The sequence below is a fragment of the Chamaea fasciata genome, unplaced genomic scaffold (genome assembly GCF_029207755.1).
Source record: "Chamaea fasciata isolate MVZ Bird 193981 ecotype frontalis unplaced genomic scaffold, bChaFas1.0.hap1 SCAF_3, whole genome shotgun sequence".
Taxonomy (NCBI): Eukaryota; Metazoa; Chordata; class Aves; order Passeriformes; family Sylviidae; genus Chamaea; species Chamaea fasciata.
In genome coordinates this window covers 113289777-113307966 of record NW_027094088.1, presented here as the reverse complement: position 1 = coordinate 113307966, position 18190 = coordinate 113289777, and the positions used below count along the sequence as shown (strand labels likewise).

General features: G+C 55.3%; 1 protein-coding gene across 1 annotated transcript in view; it reads left to right on the top strand.

Annotated features, from left to right (window-relative positions):
* The first annotated feature begins 4628 nt into the window (after positions 1-4628).
* RAB10 (RAB10, member RAS oncogene family) overlaps positions 4629-18190 on the top strand; it is a 42255-nt gene continuing 28693 nt past the window's right edge. The window contains exon 1 of the mRNA XM_066180186.1: positions 4629-5098. Coding sequence (XP_066036283.1) covers positions 4972-5098 — 127 coding nt within the window. The 5' untranslated portion in view covers positions 4629-4971. The remainder of the gene's footprint in view (positions 5099-18190) is intronic.

Below are 18190 nucleotides of genomic sequence, written 5' to 3'. Positions count from 1 at the left end.
TGTGTGGGGGACCCTTGTTGCTGCGCTGTCAGGATTCCACATTCTGACAAAGCTTATTTCTTACACTGGGGCATTTCAATAAATTCACTGGAGCTGGGGAAGGGGGCTGAGCCTGAGAAAAGGAGGCTCAGGGGGGACCTGGTGGCTCTGCACAACTCCCGGACAGGAGGGGACAGCCGGGGGGGGTCGGGCTCTGCTCCCAGGGAACAGGGACAGGACAAGGGGAAATGGCCTCGGGCTGGCCAGGGCAGGCTCCGGTGGAACAGCAGCAGGAATTTCCCCAGGGAAAGGCTGCTCAGGCCCTGGCAGTGCCCAGGGAAGGCCTGGATGTGGCACTCAGTGCTCTGGGCTGGGGACAAGGTGGGGATGGGGCACAGGTTGGCCTCAGTGGTCCCGGAGCTCTTTTCCAACCTGAAGGATTCTGTGTATTTGAGTTCTCCCACCCTGATGATGACTTTAATGAAGTGTCTGGAGTTCAGAGCCTCTGCTCTGGTGTCCGGGGTGCTGTGGGCACACTGCTAAGAGGACAACATTGCATGGCAGCAGGTGGAGCAAATCCAACCTTCTCTGCTCCTCCTCAGACCACGCCCTGAGCACCTGGGGCTGTTTAACAGCTCCCTTGGGACCCTTGTCCTTACACAGTCTGGGATCCAGACACTGCTGAAGGTTGGGGAGCTGGAGGTGCCCATGGCCTGGGAGGGTCTGTGCTCTGTGGGAGCTCATCCTCGGAGGTGAGCAGCCAGGAATGGTGGTCTCAGAACCTCCCCAGATGGCTGTGCCTTGGCCGGGGGAGGAGCTGGAGAACACAGAGCAGCTTGTTCCCCGTGGCTCCTGGGTGACAAAGGCTCTTCCATCCCGGCTGGCCCTGCCCTGTGAGGCTGTGAGTGAGTAACCAGCCAGGCCAGCGTGTCACTGCCCTGCTGGGCCAACCTCCCCGAGCCCTGCTCCTGTTGCACAACGGGCTGGTGAATCACAGCTCTGCCCCAGAGAGCCTCAGGGCGCCTCTGCAGCGTTGGTGTTGCAATTCCTGCTGCTCAGCTGTCCCTGCAAAGCCCAGGAAGAGGCTGCCAGGTCCTGCTGGCTCTCCCTTTGCACCTCGTTCCTCCTAATTTGGTAATTTCTCCTCCTCTGACAGATCAGTGTCCTCTGATCAGGACAGAAGATCCTGGGAAAGATGTGGGAGCTGTTCCACCTCTGCCTGGATGTCTCCAAATCTCCCAGTCCTGCAGCCACGGTCTCCTGACTGAGCCACCAAAGGTGTCTTTGTCCTTGGTCAGGCATCTCCTGAGGGATTGCTTCCCTCCCAGGATAACATTTAACAATTTGACACCAGGGCCAGCCTTACACAACGGACAGAAAACACTTTGTCCTGCTTGCAGAGGGATATCTGAGATTCTCAGGAGGAAATTCTCCCTGGAAAGGGTGGTCAGGCCTTGGCAGGGGCTGCCCAAGGAGGTTTGGAGTCCCCCATCCCTGGAGGTGTCCAAGGCAGGCCTGGATGTGTCACTCAGCACCCTGGGCCGTGACAAGGTGGGCACAGGGCACAGCTTGGACTGGGAGGTCTGGGAGAGCTTTTCCAACCTCACGGATTCTATGTGGCTCCACTTCCTCTCCAGGATCCCAAAGATCACCTCCCTTGAAGCGTCGGAGTCCACGTGACAAGAGGTTCCTGTGAACACCCAGAGCTGACAAACCTGCCAGCAGTGTCTGCAGCCACCTGCCCGTGATTCCCGGGGGCAGTGGCAGTGCCATGCAGCCCTCCACGGGCACTGGAGCTTTCCCCTTCTCCCTGCACAGTCACAGAGGGAGCGTTTGTGCGGCTGGAGCAAAAGCGCTAAAAATAACCCGGCGCTGTGAGGCCGCAGAGTCTGCGTGTGCTGTGTCAGCGCTGGAGCTGCTGCCCGGGGCAGGGACAGGGACAGGCTGCAGGGACACAGGCCACTGTGCCCCCCTGCCAGCGGGGACAGCTCTGCCTGCACACCCGGCACGGCCACAGCACCCAGGACATGCACGCCGCCCTGTGGCTCAGAACTGGGCCTGGGGATGGGCAACGGGCTGTGGGAAAGCTTTCCACAGAATCCCTGAGGGTAGGAAAGAGCTCCCAGAGCTTCCAGTCCAAGCTGTGCCCAATCCCCTCCTCGTCCCCAGCCCAGAGCACTGAGTGCCACATGCAGGAATTCCTGGGATACCTCCACCTCCCTGGGCACTGCCAAGGCTGAGCAGCCTTTCCCTGGGGAAATTCCTGCTGCTGTCCCACCTGAGCCTGCCCTGGCCCAGCCCGAGGCCATTTCCCCTTGTCCTGTCCCTGTTCCCTGGGAGCAGAGCCCGACCCCCCCTGGCTGTCCCCTCCTGTCCGGGAGTTGTGCAGAGCCACCAAGTCCCCCCTGAGCCTCCTTTTCTCCAGGCTCAGCCCCTTTCCCAGCTCCTCAGCCTCTCCTGGGGCTCCGTTCCCTGCCCTGGACACGCTCCAGCCCCTGCAGGTCTCTGTTGTCAGGAGGGGCCCAGAGCTGCCCCCAGCCCTGGAGGTGCCCCAGCAGTGGCAGCACAGGGGACGGGCACTGCCCTGGCCCTGCTGCCACCCCAGAGCTGGCACCGCCCAGGGGCCTCTTGCCCACCTGGCACCCCTGGGCTCATATCCAGCCCTCCCCCCCAGAGCCTTTTCCAGCCTTCCATCCCCTTATGAGTTAACTCATCCTGCAAACAGTGGGAAATTACTGAGAACAGGATAGTTAATTATGACAGCAAATTGCAGTTGGCAGCGTGCTGGATCATACCATGGGACAGCTTGGGATTCCACGTGAGAGGAGCGCTGGGTCTGTGCAGAACCTGTGATGGGGCGTCTCCAGCATTTCCAGTGCCTTCAGTGGTGGTTTCTTGCAAGAAAGTTTGCTCTCCTGTGTGGGAAGAGGAGGAGCTGTGAGGGAATCCCCCATGTCCAGGTTCCCACAGGCTCCATTGCAAACACACCAGGTGCAGGAGGTCCTTGGGCTCCCCTGTGCTGGGTCAGCTCCTGAGCCATCCCCTCCAGCTCATCCTGGGAATGCTGGTGGATGAGAGGCTGGACACGCCCTGGCCGTGTGTGCTGGCACCTGGAAAACCCCCAGTCCGGGCAGCAGGGAGGGGGGATTGTGCCCCCGAGCTCAGGTGAGACCCCACCTGCCCTGGGGACAACAGCACAAGGGCCTGGAGCTGCTGGAGAGAGTCCAGAGGAGGCACGGAGCTGCTGCAGGGCTGGAGCCAGGCTGGGAGAGCTGGGGGTGCTCACCTGGACAGGAGAAGCTCCAGGGAGAGCTCAGAGCCCCTGGCAGGCGCCTGAAGGGGCTCCAGGAGAGCTGCAGAGGGACTGGGGACAAGGGATGGAGGACAGGACACAGGGAATGGCTTTAAACTGGAAAAGGGAAGATTTAGACGGGATGTTGGGCAGGAATTGCTCCCTGGGAAGGTGGGCAGGCCCTGGCACAGCTGTGGCTGCCCCTGGATCCCTGCAGTGCCCAAGGCCAGGTTGGACAGAGCTTGGAGCGCCCCGGGGCAGTGGCGGTGTCCCTGCCGTGGCAGGGGGTGGCACTGGCTGGGCTTTGATGGCCCTTCCCCACCCAAATCTTTCCACGATCGCGGCAGTCTCCGGCTCCCAGCGCCGCTCCCGCCGGAATCCCCTCAGCGCTCTCTGCCCCCTCACGCCTGCGCCGCCAGGGGGCGCCTCCCGCCCCGTCCGCGCTCCGCCCTCCCCGTCATGACGTCACTCCTACCCCTGGGGGGAGGGGGCGAGCGCAGCCAATGGGAGCGCGGGAGAGCCGGGAGTGGGCGGGGCTTTGGCCAGCGCAGGGGCGGGGGCCGGCAGCCCGTCCGCGCGGCCGCCTGTGACGTCATCACCCGGGGGCTCTGCGGACCCGCGGGGAGGGATCGCACCTGAGCGGGGCAGAGCGGGAAATGTCCGAGGATTGGTTCCAAAAATCCCATCCAGCCCTGCTCTCTGGCCGTGGGAAGCCATTCCCTGTGTCCTGTCCCTTGTCCCCAGCCCCTCTCCAGCGCTCCTGGAGCCCCTTTAGGCCCTGCCAGGGGCTCTGAGCTCTCCCTGGGTCCTTCTCCTGTCCAGGTGAGCACCGCCAGCTCTCCCAGCCTGGCTCCAGCCTGGAGACTCCAGCAGCTCCAGGTCCTGGTGCTGTCGTCCCCAGGGCTGGGGCAGTTCTGCAGGTGGGGTCTCACCTGAGCACAGGGCAAAGGTGCAGGTTCCCCCCATCCCTGCTGGGGGATCAGGTCAGCATACGAGGGGTTTCAGGGCCAGGGCACGTCCAGCCCCTCACCCACCAACACCCCAAGTCCTCCCCAGAGCTGCTCTCTCTCCCTCTGCTCATCCCCGGTGTGGATGGATCCGAGGGTTTGTCCCGATTCCAGTGCAGCACCAGCACTCGATGCCGTTTTACCCCACGACATTCTCGCTCCTGGGGCTCGTCCATCCCCGAGGCCGCGGAGCCAAGCGCGAACCCCGCAGGATAAACCGGGGTGTGGGGGGGGGCGGTGACGTCACCCGCGCCGCCGCACCGCCCGGTGACGTCACAGCGGCGTGCGCGCGCGCGCCCCCGCCGGGCCTGCGCGGTGCGTGAGGCGGGGGAGGCGGCGCGCGCAGCCTCGGCAGCGCCTCGGAGGAGCCGCCGCCAGCCCCGGGGGAGGGAGAACCGGGAAGGGCCGGCCACAACCGGGGGGGCCCCCATCGAGCCGAGCCGAGCCGGGCGGAGCGCGGGGTTATGAGGGCGGGCGCCGCCGCCTCCCCGTGAGGAGCCGCGGGGAGCGCGCGAGGCCGCCCCGCCACAGGAAGCCATTTTGTGGGCCCCCTCCTCCTCCTCCTCTTCGCTCTCGTCCTCTTCCTCCTCCTCCTCCTCCTCGTCCTCCGCCGTCGCCGCCGCCCTCGGGAGCGGCCGGGCCCGCTGAAGGAGGCGGCGAGGAGGGGCGGCGGCGGCCGCCGCGCCCTCCCCCATGGCGAAGAAAACCTACGACCTGCTCTTCAAGCTGCTGCTCATCGGGGACTCGGGGGTCGGCAAGACCTGCGTGCTCTTCCGCTTCTCCGACGATGCCTTCAACACCACCTTCATCTCCACCATTGGTCAGTGCTTTATTGCGGATCCCCCCCACCGCCGTGACCCCCCAGCTCCGTTCTTGTGTCACCCCCGGTGTTTCCCCCGGCCCCGTTATTATGTCACCCTCCCCCCCCGGGGACCCCCAGTGTCACCCCATGTGGGACCCTCAGTGTTCCCCCTGGCCCCGTTATTGTGGGACCCCCCCGGGGACCCCCAGTGTCACCCCATGTGGGACCCCCGGTGTTCCCCCTGGCCCCGTTATTGTGTCACCCCATGTGGGACCCCCGGTGTTCCCCCTGGCCCCGTTATTGTGTCACCCCATGTGGGACCCCCGGTGTTCCCCCTGGCCCCGTTATTGTGTCACCCCATGTGGGACCCCCGGTGTTCCCCCTGGCCCCGTTATTGTGTCACCCCATGTGGGACCCCCGGTGTTCCCCTTGGCCCCGTTATTGTGTCACCCCCGGGGATCTCCTGTGTTATCTCCAGCCCCTCGGGGACCCCCTTGTGTCACCCGTCAAGAATCTCTTCTCCCTCCCAGGGACCCCCCAGCCCCGTTTCTGTATCCCCCCCAGGGACACCCTTTGTCCCTCCAGGACCTTCCTGTGTCACCCCTTCTGTCCCCACCCCGGCGGCGGAGGGAGCCCCGGCAGAGCCGCCCCGACGCCGCCGCAGGGCAGGGCAGGGTTGGGTTGGGTTCCTCCCTCCGCTCTGGGTGACCCTGGGCGACCCTGGCCTGCTGGCAGCTGGCCCCCCACGCCCCGTGGCAGCGGCCGGAGCCCACCTGGCCCTTTCCATCAGCGTTAATCCCCGGCCCCGCGGGCAGCGGGCCGCCGGGATCCCCGTTTGCACCGCGAACCGTCGCGCTCGTGGGTGGGGTCTGTTTTCTCGCCCAGCAAAGATATCCTTCCTTCCCCCCCTTTGGCTCCTGGCAAAGCCTTTCCTCGCAGAGTGACCGAGGTAGAGCTGCTGTGACATGAAAAAGGGATGTGTCTGTGCCGTGGGGCAGCCCTGGTACCCAAAATCCTTCCACCCCAGGTGTATTTTGTTTGCCTTCTCCTGGACGTCTTGTTTTGCAGATGAAGAGTTCAGGTCAGCAGCTTCTCACCTTCTTGGTGACTGGCTCTGGAAATTCAGGGTGATTCCTGTCTCAGCTTTCTTGCAGCACCCACTGGTGTGACACGTGCTGATACCCACACCTGAATAAAAAAAAAAAAAAAAGAAAGTTGGTTTGAGGGCTTTGAACTGGATCTGTTTGCTCTCAATCCCTTAAATCACTGGTCCTGCAGCTGTTCACTGAGGGAACGTGGAGTGTCTGCCTAGATCGTAGGGCTGGGCCTAAATTCACCCCCCTGCACTTCCTCATCTGTGTTGAAACATCACGCCGAAATTGCACCTTTTGACTATTGACACTTCAAAACGCTCTCTTAAGCGAGGCTTGGGAAGTTTAAAGTGAAAGAAAGTATCTTTGTGCCAACTAAGTGTCATTGCCTGAAACCTCTTAGGGCCTCAACTCCTGGGTTTGCTCAGTTTTTTTGGGGGGGTGACTGTGTGACAGCTGTTAATGTTGTCCCTTCCCGTGGCACCCCCTGGCTCTGGGAGGCCACGTGGGGTTGCTGCTGTGGCCAGGGTGTATTTTGGCAGATCCTGGCTGGGATCACATGACATTCCTTGCCTTTGGAGTTCGTTGGGAAGGTTTATTCCAATCCCCAAAGTTAAAAATAGGCGACGTCGTAGTTGAGAAGTCAGCGGGCACACGGTGGCTCCAGACAACTCCTGCTTTTAATAATTAGGAATTTAGTGATTAGCATTAGTTGTTGGTCTGACTCTGCAGTTTTGGGGCCTCCAAGAGGAATGTCACCAAGCTGAGTAGGAAATGTGCACGTGCTGATTTTGGGAGTGTTTCCAGTCAGACCAGTGGCTGGTTGTGTTTGGAGTGCCTGAACTGGGAAGCAGAGATGTTTTACTCCCTGAATTCTGACCTGTCTGTTTCTGGAGTGCCTGATCTAGAAGGCAGAGGTGTTTTATTCCCTGAACTCTGAGCTGTTTGTGTCTGGAGTGGCTGATCTGGAAGGCAGAGGTGTTTTATTCCCTGAATTCTGAGCTGTTTGTGTCTGGAGTGGCTGATCTGGAAGGCAGAGGTGTTTTATTCCCTGAATTCTGAGCTGTTTGTGTCTGGAGTGCCTGATCTAGAAGGCAGAGGTGTTTTATTCCCTGAACTCTGACCTGTCTGTTTCTGGAGTGGCTGCACTGGAAGGCAGAGGTGTTTTATTCCCTGAACTCTGAGCTGTTTGTGTCTGGAGTGGCTGATCTGGAAGGCAGAGGTGTTTTATTCCCTGAATTCTGAGCTGTTTGTGTCTGGAGTGGCTGATCTGGAAGGCAGAGGTGTTTTATTCCCTGAATTCTGAGCTGTTTGTGTCTGGAGTGCCTGATCTAGAAGGCAGAGGTGTTTTATTCCCTGAACTCTGACCTGTCTGTTTCTGGAGTGGCTGCACTGGAAGGCAGAGGTGTTTTATTCCCTGAACTCTGAGCTGTTTGTGTCTGGAGTGGCTGATCTGGAAGGCAGAGGTGTTTTATTCCCTGAATTCTGAGCTGTTTGTGTCTGGAGTGGCTGATCTAGAAGGCAGAGGTGTTTTATTCCCTGAACTCTGAGCTGACCTTCTGGTGATGGTTCTGGTGACCTTTGGTGTGTCTTTGGTGTGTCAGGTTTGTGGAATTCCCAGTGGAATTTGGCAGGTGTTGTGGTGCAAATCCATTTTCTCTCTGGTGTTTAACTGCCCAAAGATGCCTTAAATGCTTTGTTTCCATACTCCTTCCATAAATTGATGTGTAAACCTGGAGGGAGGTGTCCTGTGCTCAGCTGAAAGGGAAACTCTCCATGAGCACCTTGGGAAAACAGCCCATCCATGAGGGGAAAATCCAAATACCTGAGTTACCCAGCTCCTCTCAGTTCTGCAGTGGCTGAAAATGGGATTTCAAATTCCCAGAGGTGACAGCAGCTCTGACACTTCCCCAGGCTGGCCCTGCAGCAGCAGTGGCAGTTCAGGAACCTGGAAAAGGACTTTCCATGGGCATCCCTGCTCTGGGAAATCCCAGCCCTGCATTCCTGCTTGGTTTAGCAGCTGGAAGAGCAGAAGAGTTTCAGCAGGAAAACCTCCGATGGAGTGTTTGACCTGTAGCAACAAGGAAGTGCGGTTTGCAAAGCCCTTGTGTACACAGAGGGTGACTGGAGCCTTGGCTGTGGCTCTGCTGTGTTTGAATAACCCCAGCAGCTCTGATCCCTGCCCCTGCCTTTGCTCAGGGCTCCACCAGCAGCTTGGGATACACGGAAAAATGTCCTGGAGTGTTTTGGTTCGTGGAATCCTGGAATGGTTTGGGTGGGAAGGGGCATCAAAACCCACCCAGTGCCACCCCAGCCATGGCAGGGACACCTTGGACTGTCCCAATGTCCAACCCGGCCTTGGGCACAGCCAGGGATCCAGGGGCAGCCACAGCTTCTCTGGGAATTCCATCCCAGCCCCTTCCCACCCTCCCAGGGAACAATTCCTGCCCCAAAATCCCATCTCAATCTCCCTTCAAGCCATCCCCTTTGTCCTGTCCCTCCAGGCTGTGTCCAAAGTCCCTCTGAGCCCTTCTGTAGCTTCCCTTCAAGCCCTGGAAGTCTTTAGTTTGTCAGGAAAAGAAATATCTCAGGAGATTTTGAAAGTGGCCCCTGTCTGAGGAGGATAAACGGGGAAAAGGTTTGAATTCTCTAACCCCAAAGATCTGTGTGCACACGCAAGGGAAGACACACTAACGGAACGTTCCTGCTTGACATTAGTAACCTTTATCCACTCCACATTTCATCTTTGCACATTGGCTAATCCTGGCCAGTGGGATGTAGCTCACTGTCCCTGCTGTCCCTCACACTCTCACTTTGCCTTTGAGTGTCTCCAATCTAATATTTCCTGCTAAAGCAGCAGTTAAGCTCCTGCCTGTGCTCAGGTGCCAACATGAGTGATTTCACTGCCCCCCGTCTCAGGCACTATAAATATTGCAGCTGGCATTTCTGCCAGAAATCCCCGAGTCATGGTCACCTCCCTGGAGAAGGGGCCTCAGCCTCCAGCGCTGCCCTGCTGCTTGCAGGTACAGAAAGGGATCAGTCTTGGAAGGTTTAATCCTTCACAAATAAATTTAAATTTTCACTGTTCTTCAGCCATTTTCATGGTATTTTTGGTTTTGTGAACCGTGGGGATTTCTCAGTCGTGCTCTAAGGATGCTCCTGGCTGGAGCTGCCCCTCTGGCAGTGGTGATGCTCCTCCTCATCTCAGTGCTCTCCCTGCTACCAGCAGATTGTCTTTATTTTGAACGTTAAAAATGTTAGGGTGAGTAACTTCCAGGCAGCATATCCTCGATATGTTAATTTTTAATATCTTTTTTCTCGGCGTTCAGCGTGTCAGGTTGTTGGTGGTTTGAAGTGAGCTGTGGATAAAGGATGCACAGGAACTTTGTGGAGCTCCTCAGGGTCCAGCCTTTGGTTCCTGGGAACAGGGAGGGCCGAAAAATCTGAATGCCAGGACTGAGCCTGAGCATGTAATCACTGTTGTCTGACTAAGCCCAATGCAAATATGAAGGTGAGTCACAAAGAAATGTTTTCCCATGAAATCTCCTGGAACAGCTCAGGTGAACAAAGGGTGTGTGAGTATTGGGAGATTCCCCTGATGGAGGTAAAACTTGATCTTAATTCCTCCTGGAAGTGCAGCTGTATTTGGTATTCCTGAGCTTTACTCACCTGGCTGCGAGTCTACAAATCCAGAGATCAAAACCCAGTGATTCTCGAGGTTTGTTTTATTTTGAGCACAACCAAAGCTGTGCTGGGAGCCTGCAAAACTGTTATTTTAAATGTGGAAGCATAGAAAAACTACTTGGATGAATTATTATATTTTAATTATTTCTTTTGCCTTTATTAGAAGTGGGTTTGAGTTGGAGCCGCTTTGAAATTTTGAAATTTGAAGTGGCTTCATATTGGCACGTGGAAGCAGTGAAGCTTTTAAAATTAGTCCTCAAGTAATAAATCCAAGTTTGTTTGTGCATCCTGGGAGGATTTGTTCCCTCAGAATTGTGATACATTAATGTCAGAAGGAAGGAAGGATCCCCCAGGTAAAGAACGAGGAAAAACTTGGCAGATTTTAGGAAACAAATGATGGTTTGAATGGTGAAGATGCTGTTGCAGTGAAGTTTGTAAAACAAGTGATTTCAGGATTCAAATGAAAAAAAGGTCACAACAACAGCTGGAAGTGCTGGTTTCCCTGTTCCCACAAGTTTTGGATGTCCCATCCCTGGCAGAGTTCCAGGCCAGGCTGGGCAGGACTTGGAGCACTGTGGTCTGGTGGAAGATCTCCCTGCCCATGGCAGGGGCTGAAATGGGAAGAGCTTTGAGGGATAAGCTTTTCCAACCCAAAGCATTCCATGATTAAATCCCTTTTTTTGTATCCTCCCTACAGGAGCAGCAAACTTGTGTTCATGTTGTGCCCAGGCTGTGAGCTCAGTCTGCTTCTGACTCCTGATACAGATCAGATGAATTAAGCAAGGAAAAATCCCAATAAACCCTGATCCCAACTCCTGCTCAGTCATTCCCGTGACCTGAACCCCTCAGGCAGCAGGAGAGGCCACAGCCATTCCCACTTGCAGGACTGGCTGCAGAACAGGGGAATTCTGGAGGGGAAAAGATGCCTGGGGTCAGAATGAAAGTAGAAAATGGAAGTGGAGCTGTAGCAGGCTGGAGCTCGGGAATCTCTTGGCTGCTGGAGGTTGGACAAATATTTTTTGGCCTGGAGATGGGGTTTGTCCTCTCCTCTGCCTGCTGGGACACCCGGGACAAGGGTGATGCTGTACCAGGAGGGTGCTTTGCTTTTGCTTTTGTTTGCTAGGGTGTTTTGGGGATTTTTTTTTTTCCCCGTCTAGGGGCAGCGAAGAACGAGCAGCAGTTTTTGCACACGCCTCCCAGAAGCTGATGAGAAGCTGGGGATGGCTGTGGTGAGGAACTGAGCTGGCTGGAAACTTCTTTGTGGAACGTGGCTGTTTTTTCAGCTGAGCTGGATCAGTTCCCTGCTGGGGCTCCTTCCTTACCCTCCAGATCTGTGCTGCTGGAGGGATAGGGGCAGCAGGGGATGTGTGGAAACAGCAGAGTAGGTGGTGCTTGTACTCAGAATTCCAGGATCAGGGAGGCTGGAAAAGCTCTCCCAGCCCAGCCAGTCCAAGGTGTGACTGATCCCACCTTGTCACCGAGTGCCACATGCAGGGATTTCTCCAGGGATGGGCAGCCCAACCCTCCCTGGGCCCTTCCAAGGCCTGAGCAGCCTTTCCCTGGGGAAATTCCTGCTGCTGTCCCACCGGAGCCTGCCCTGGCCCAGCCCGAGGCCATTTCCCCTTGTCCTGTCCCTGTTCCCTGGGAGCAGAGCCCGACCCCCCCGGCTGTCCCCTCCTGTCTGGGAGTTGTGCAGAGCCACCAGGTCCCCCCTGAGCCTCCTTTTCTCCAGGCTCAGCCCCTTGCCCAGCTCCTCAGCCTCTCCTGGGGCTCCGTTCCCTGCCCTGGACACGCTCCAACCCCTGCAGGTCTCTGTCATCTCCAGAGCTGCCCCTGGGCCTGAGAGGTTCCCCGTGAAAATTTCCCTTGGTGGTTGCAGTTCCACATTAACAGCCCCCTTGGCAGCAGTTCCAGCCTGGCCTCCCCTGCTCCCAGCATGAGACAAACCCCAAACTGGGCTGGCTCCTCTCCTGGTGCTGTGGGTGCCTCGGGCAGAGCTGCTTCCCTGGGCACAGCCCTGTGCTGGCAGCCCTGCTGCTCCGTGTCCTTGCGCTGACACTCGTTTTCATTTTGAATTTTTTAATCACCCGCTGATGTGCAGCTCCAGCTCAGGGGGCAGCTGCTCCCCAAATGTGCTCAGCACCCTCAGGAGCCCTGCAGGGGGGAGGAGATTTCTCAGCTTGGCTGCTCCAGGTTTCCAGGAGGGGACTGAGCTCTCACTTCAACAGCAGCACTGATGAAGAGTTGGGAAATCACTACAGGCCTGTAGCTCCTTGTGACAATCTGTAAATTTTCAGAGGCCAAACAAAATGTCTGCTGGTGTTGGTAGAGACTTGTCCATGGACTCCGAAGCAGGAACGCTTTGTTTTAAGTAGCCATGGATTAGTTTTTAGTGTCTTGTTGAGTGATAAACACAACTGGGAGGTGCACAGAAGTGATTTCCTCTTGACTCCTTGGTTTATGTCTTTCAAAAGAAAGTTTGTTGGCTCTTGCAGAAGATTTTCTTCCCTGTGAGGGTGGGTAGGGCCTGGCACAGGCTGCCCCTGCATCCCTGGAACTATCCAAGGCCAGGCTGGACTTGGAGCACCCTGGGACAGTAAAAGGTGTTCCTGCACATAGCAGGATGTGAAATGGGACGAGCTTTGAGGTCCCTTCCCACCCAAACCATCCCGCGATTCAACGATTCTCTTTATCCCGAGGAAAACACTTGATCCTCCCCACTCTTCGAGCCAATCAATACTGAGAATTAATTACAGGATCGACTGAGAGCTTATTGATGAAAACCTCATCAGGGGGCAGGAAGAATCCACCCTAACTGGGAGGGTTTTGGGCAGAGGCTGGTTCTCTGAGGGGTTTTGCCTTGGCAACCCTGGAGCAGGGCGTGGGCTCTCCTTCTCCACCTTGAGTGCCCACAGCTCCCTGGAGCAGGGAAAGGCAGCGTGTCCCTGCTTGTTCCTGAGCTGCAGAACCTCCACAAGGATGGTGGCTCACAGAGAGCTGCCCTGCCAGGAGGATTCATCCCACCTGAGCTTGAGAAACGCCCACACAGTGCCCGGTTTGCTCCGTGACTTTTTGATGGCACAGAGTAAAGAAGGGGTTTTTTTTGGTTTTTTTTGTGTAACTTTTGTGAGGGGGGGGGGTAAGCTGCTTCAGAAATGCTTTGTGAAAAACCAGCTTGTCAAATTCCCGGTGCTGAGGGAATTCCCTGTGTGGCCCTGGAGAACAGGGAAGAGACCCGACTTGTCTGGAGCGTCTGGTGTTTCATACAGCTCAGCTGTGTGGGTTTTCCTCCCCGCGTGGGTTTCACTACAAGCCTCGTGTGGGTTTAACTAAAGTTCTCTGCATGTTTTGCTTCTGTTGTGGAGCTAAAACAACTCCAGGCTTTTCTCTCCCACTGGGATTGTGAGTGTTCTCTGTAACCTGGGGGAGAAACGCTCGTTTGTGTCTTGCATTTCCAAAATCTGGCTTAATGTTCCTGCTTGCTGGAGAGCTCGTGGGTATGGAATTTCTCCAGTGATATCCGTACCTGTACAGCTTTCTCCTCAAGTTTAGGTGTCATCTCAGCGTGTCCAGGTGGATGGGTAAATCCAGCTTTCCAGAAATCCACCCACTGGATTTAGGAGAAGTTCAGGAAAGCTGGGCTCTGTCCTGGCTCATGTGCACCTTACAAGAGGAAACTCTCGCCTCTGTTTCCTGACAACACGTTGTCCCTGGTCCCAAAGAAGTTTTTCTGCCCCTGGGCTGGTTTTGTCTTGAGTGGGTCTCACCAGCATTGTAATCTTGTACAGTAAATGTGATTTTCCATTTCCCTTCAGGTGCTGAACTTTGGGCACCTGGACATAGGAGCTCACCTGTCGGTGTGATGTATTTCTGTGCCAGGTGTCACCTCCTGCCCTTCTGTTCCTGTTCTTCCTCACACCAAACCCCCATGGGAGGTGACTTTCCTTTCCTTACTGCAGATCTGGAATAAATCTCTCAGCTTGGGTCATTGCAGTGCTGCTGGCAGTCCCTACAAGTGTCCGGTCCCTCAGGTGGCAGCGCTGATTTCACACCTCCCCAAGGGATGCTGTCCCATCCCTCCCCTCCTCTTCCTTCTCCAGGTGGGATCGCTGGGGCAGAAGGTGTCACCTCCATCTCTGGGCACGTGGCAGGACTGTCCCTTGAGCTGTGGAGCCTCAGCACAGCTAATTGCTGCTTAGAGGAGTCCCTCCACTGCACTTGATTCCTGGAGTGTTTCATCTCCACAGAACTTTTTGATCTTCCCAGTAAACAACAAAGTTAGTTACTTAGTTAGTTCTTTTAGTTGCACAAATGTCTGGTGGAAAAAAAGGCAACTCCTGTCTAGTTCTTTGGGATTTGTACTTCTTCTTGGTGTGTCCAGGGCAGCATGGACCAGGAGTGAGAGTCCTCTGCTGCATCTCATTCCTGTTTGAGTGAGCAGAAATGCTGTGTGTTCCATCAGAGGGGCTCAGAAACTCCACCTGCAGCAGCATTAGACTGGCACTGTCTGCTCAGCTGAGGTGTCCCCAGCCTCAGGGAGGTGTCCCCTCACTCAGGGAAGTGTCCCAGTGTGCTTGAGACCTTGTCCCAGCCCTAGAGCAGGAGGTGGAGCTGCCTGGGTTTGGGTTATGACGGAATGGATCGGGTCAGAAGGAACATTTAAGTTCATTTTATTCCACCCCCTGCCATGAGCAGGGACACCTTCCCCTGTCCCAGGTTGTTCCAAGCTCCAGTCCAACCATGGAGAGAACGTCAGGATTTTCAGGGAAAGAGCTGAGGTTGCAGCAGAGCAGCCCCAGGGTGCCAAACCACAGCGCTGGCAGTCCTTGTGTCACCTCTGCCACCACCTGCACTGCTCAGAGCGGGACATGTCACCCCACCTCTGTCCCCTGCTCTGCCTCTTGCCCACCTGCAGGGTCAGAAGCTCTGAGGATCATAAGGAGACCTCACCCAGCAGCAATCTCCCCTGACTTCAGGGCTTTTGATGGGCTCCAGAGCAGCTGTGACACTGGGAAATGGGATACCCAGCTCAGCTCCTGTCCTGGCTCCCAGCACCAGCAGCAGGTTCAGCAGTGGGGACACCCAGGGCCTGAAGGGGCTCCAGGAGAGCTGCAGAGGGACTGGGGACAAGGACAGAGGGACAGGACACAGGGAATGGCTTTAAACTGGAAAAGGGAAGATTGAGATGGGATGTTGGGCAGGAATTGTTCCCTGGCAGGGTGGGCAGGCCCTGGCACAGCTGTGGCTGCCCCTGCATCCCCTGGCCAGGGTTTGGAGCAACCTGGGACAGTGGCAGGTGTCCCTGCTGATGGAATTGGATGATTTTTAAGGTCCCTTCCCACCCAAACCATTCTGGGGTTCTGTGAACCTTCTTGCAAAGCTTAAAAAAAAAAAAAATCCCAATGAGTCTCAGCCTCAAGTGCTGCCTCAGGAGATGTTTTGGGTAGCAATAAATTTTGATTCCAGGTGTGTTGTGTGACATTCTTCCAGTTGTTGCCACATTTTTCAAAGGCACGTGATTCTTGTTTCTCAGGGGGGTTGTTTGTTTGTTTGTTTTTGTTGTGGTTTTTTGTTGTTTTTGGGGGTTTTTTTCTGTGTTTACAGCGAGACTGCTGCAGTATCAATGGCAGCTAAAAAAAGGTGATAAAACTTCCTGCTAAACGTGATGCTTTGGGGCAGTATCATAACGATGGGCCTGAGTGGCGGAATCCCTTCACGACCTTCCCAAACACAGCGCCTCCTCTTTGGGAAAGCTGATGCTTTTCCTGAATGGATTCACTTCCCTTCCTTGCTGCATTATCTGTCTTGTCCATCTGCTGAGTATAAATTAGTCAGGAGAGGCGTTAACTGGAATTTTATTTCGATGTGATTCGAGGGCAGAATTGCCATTGCAGCAAGCAGTGACAAATTCTCGTGTTGCAGAAATAGCAATCTATGTCAAAGCAGATTCATGGGCTGTGTTTATTTTTCTAGCTAACAAATATAGCTCAAGTAGGGCGAGACATGCATGAAAACTGATTTAATTGGCTGTAATTGAACTTGAACATATTTAATTCATGCCCTTGGTGGTTTAGAGTAGAATTCCAATTGCAGGCTGGGCAAGTCTGGAGTCCAGACTTTTTTGCCCTGCTGTGATTTGGGGTGTAGGACCTAAAAAAATTTAAAAAAAAAAAAATAGGGGCCGGTGAAGGTGCCTGGAGCAGAAATAATTGAATATATTGGAAAAATGAAAGTTGTAGTGGCAGGGAATGAAATCAGCCCTCAAAGCTGGAATGAACTGACACCAAGCAGAGGTTACTGCTGCATGGGAACAGCTCCGAAGGAAGTTCTGGTTCTTGCTAGAGCTTCATTTCCTTTTTTTCCCCCCTTAGTACCTTATGAATAAAAACCTCATTGTCTCCCTTGTCTCTTGGTATGCATCAAACATCACTAAAACAGTTCCTTTGTTCCTTTCCTTTTGTTTGGTTTGTGGGAGCCTCGTGGAAGGAATAACAAAACGATCCAATTTCTCTCTTTTTTTTTTTTTTTTGTGGAAGAAATAACTGCTTGTGTTGAAGCTGTGGTCTGGGGGACCTCAGTGACAGCGTAGGTGGTGTCAGCAGGACCCTGCAGCCTCCTTTGTGCGCAGAGGTTGGTTTTGAGTTGGAAAATTCAGAGGTTTGAACTGTGACTTCTGAAGCTCCTTCCCTGGGTGAGGGAGAGTGGATAAATCAGACCTCCCTGGAGGAAAGCTGTGCTGATGTTGGTGAGCTGGGGAGGAGAGGATGACGAGGTTCTGGCCTCAGGAAGGGCCCCAATCCCTGTGATTGTGCACACAGATATTCCCAAGGGGGCTGGATGGTGCCAGCGACAGGACAAGGAACACAAGGAGTTCCTCCTCCACCTGGGGAAGAACTTCTGTCCAGGGAGGCCGTGGAGTTTCCCTCTCTGGAGATGTTTCAGGTGGCTCTGCTTGGGCTGGAGGAACTCCAGAGGTCCCTTCCAACTCCAACAATTCTGGAATTCTTTCTGAACCTCAGTAGTTTTGGAGGTGTTCACCTGCATGGCTGGGGTACCAAACTGGTGGCAGCTGTGCCTTGAACACATCTGAAGTCAAACATGTTGGATTCTGAGCTGCTGGAAGTGGCTGTCACAGCTTTTGGGAGATGCTCCATTTGATGGGAAATGCTCCTCAACCTGGCTATCTCCTGAACTTTGTCCAGCTGCTGATACAGAGTGCTGGCTCGGGAATCAAACCACCAGGGTGAAATTGCTGTGTTTACAGAGACCTGACAAAGCTCTCCACCCCCAAAATAACTTGGTGATTTTAAAATCCCCCAGGTTTAATTGTTGCTGCTGCTGTCAGTTGCCTTTTGTTGCGTTTTTTGTTCTTTAAATAAAGGCGTTTGGGGGCTCTTTCCTGGGCCCTGGGTGAGCTCTGAGCACACCTGGAGGATCCCAGCTCCACCCTGACTGCGGGGGCGGCTCAGCCTGTGCTCCTGGGAGTCCTGAGGCCTCCTTCCTTCACACTCGGTGACTGGGAGAGTTGTTAATGCAGTGGAGGCAGCAGCAGTCTCCTTCTGCCTGCCCAGGCTCTTTGTTCACTCCAGAATGAGGCAGTAAAGACAAGGTTTGCACCTTCCTGGAGCTCTTAAAGCACTTGCTGGAGTTGGAAAAGGTGCAGGGAGGTGTTCCAGGACAGGTTGGACAGGCCTTGAAGCAACCTGGGCTAGTGGAAGGTGTCCCTGCCCATGGCACGGAGCTTTAAGGTCCCTTCCAACCCAAAAATCAGCCTTGGCAGGGGCTGCCCGGGGAGGTTTGGGGTGCCCATCCCTGGAGGTGTCCCAGGAATTCCTGGAGGTGGCACTCAGTGACAAGGTGGGCATTGGGCCCAGCTGGACTCAGTGGTCCTGGAGGCCTTTTCCAACCCAAATGACTCTGTGCTGAGTTTCTCGGGTGTGGCTGTGTGTGCTGCTGTCCCTTCCTTGTGAGCAGGTTGGTTTGAGCTGTTGGGGGATTTAACTTCAGTCCCCTGAGTGTCTTTTCCCCCCAGGGCTGCCACCTCCAAATGATGGTTTTAAGCCCACACACCTTAGTTCCTCCCTTGGAGGAGCTGTCACCTTCACTTTACAGAAAAATTGAGATTTATTTGCAAAGGTTAGTGCCAAATTCCTGCCTGGCAGTTGGTGTCCAGGTCAGTATTTCAATACCTAAAGGAACCTGGACCTTGAGGGTGGTGTGGAGCTCTTGGGAAGACCCTGTGTGTCATCATGGAATGAGGAAGAGACATTTGGAAATCCTAATCCATCCATCAAACATGCCCAGTGCTGCAGCAGCTCTGGGGAATCCCTGATGG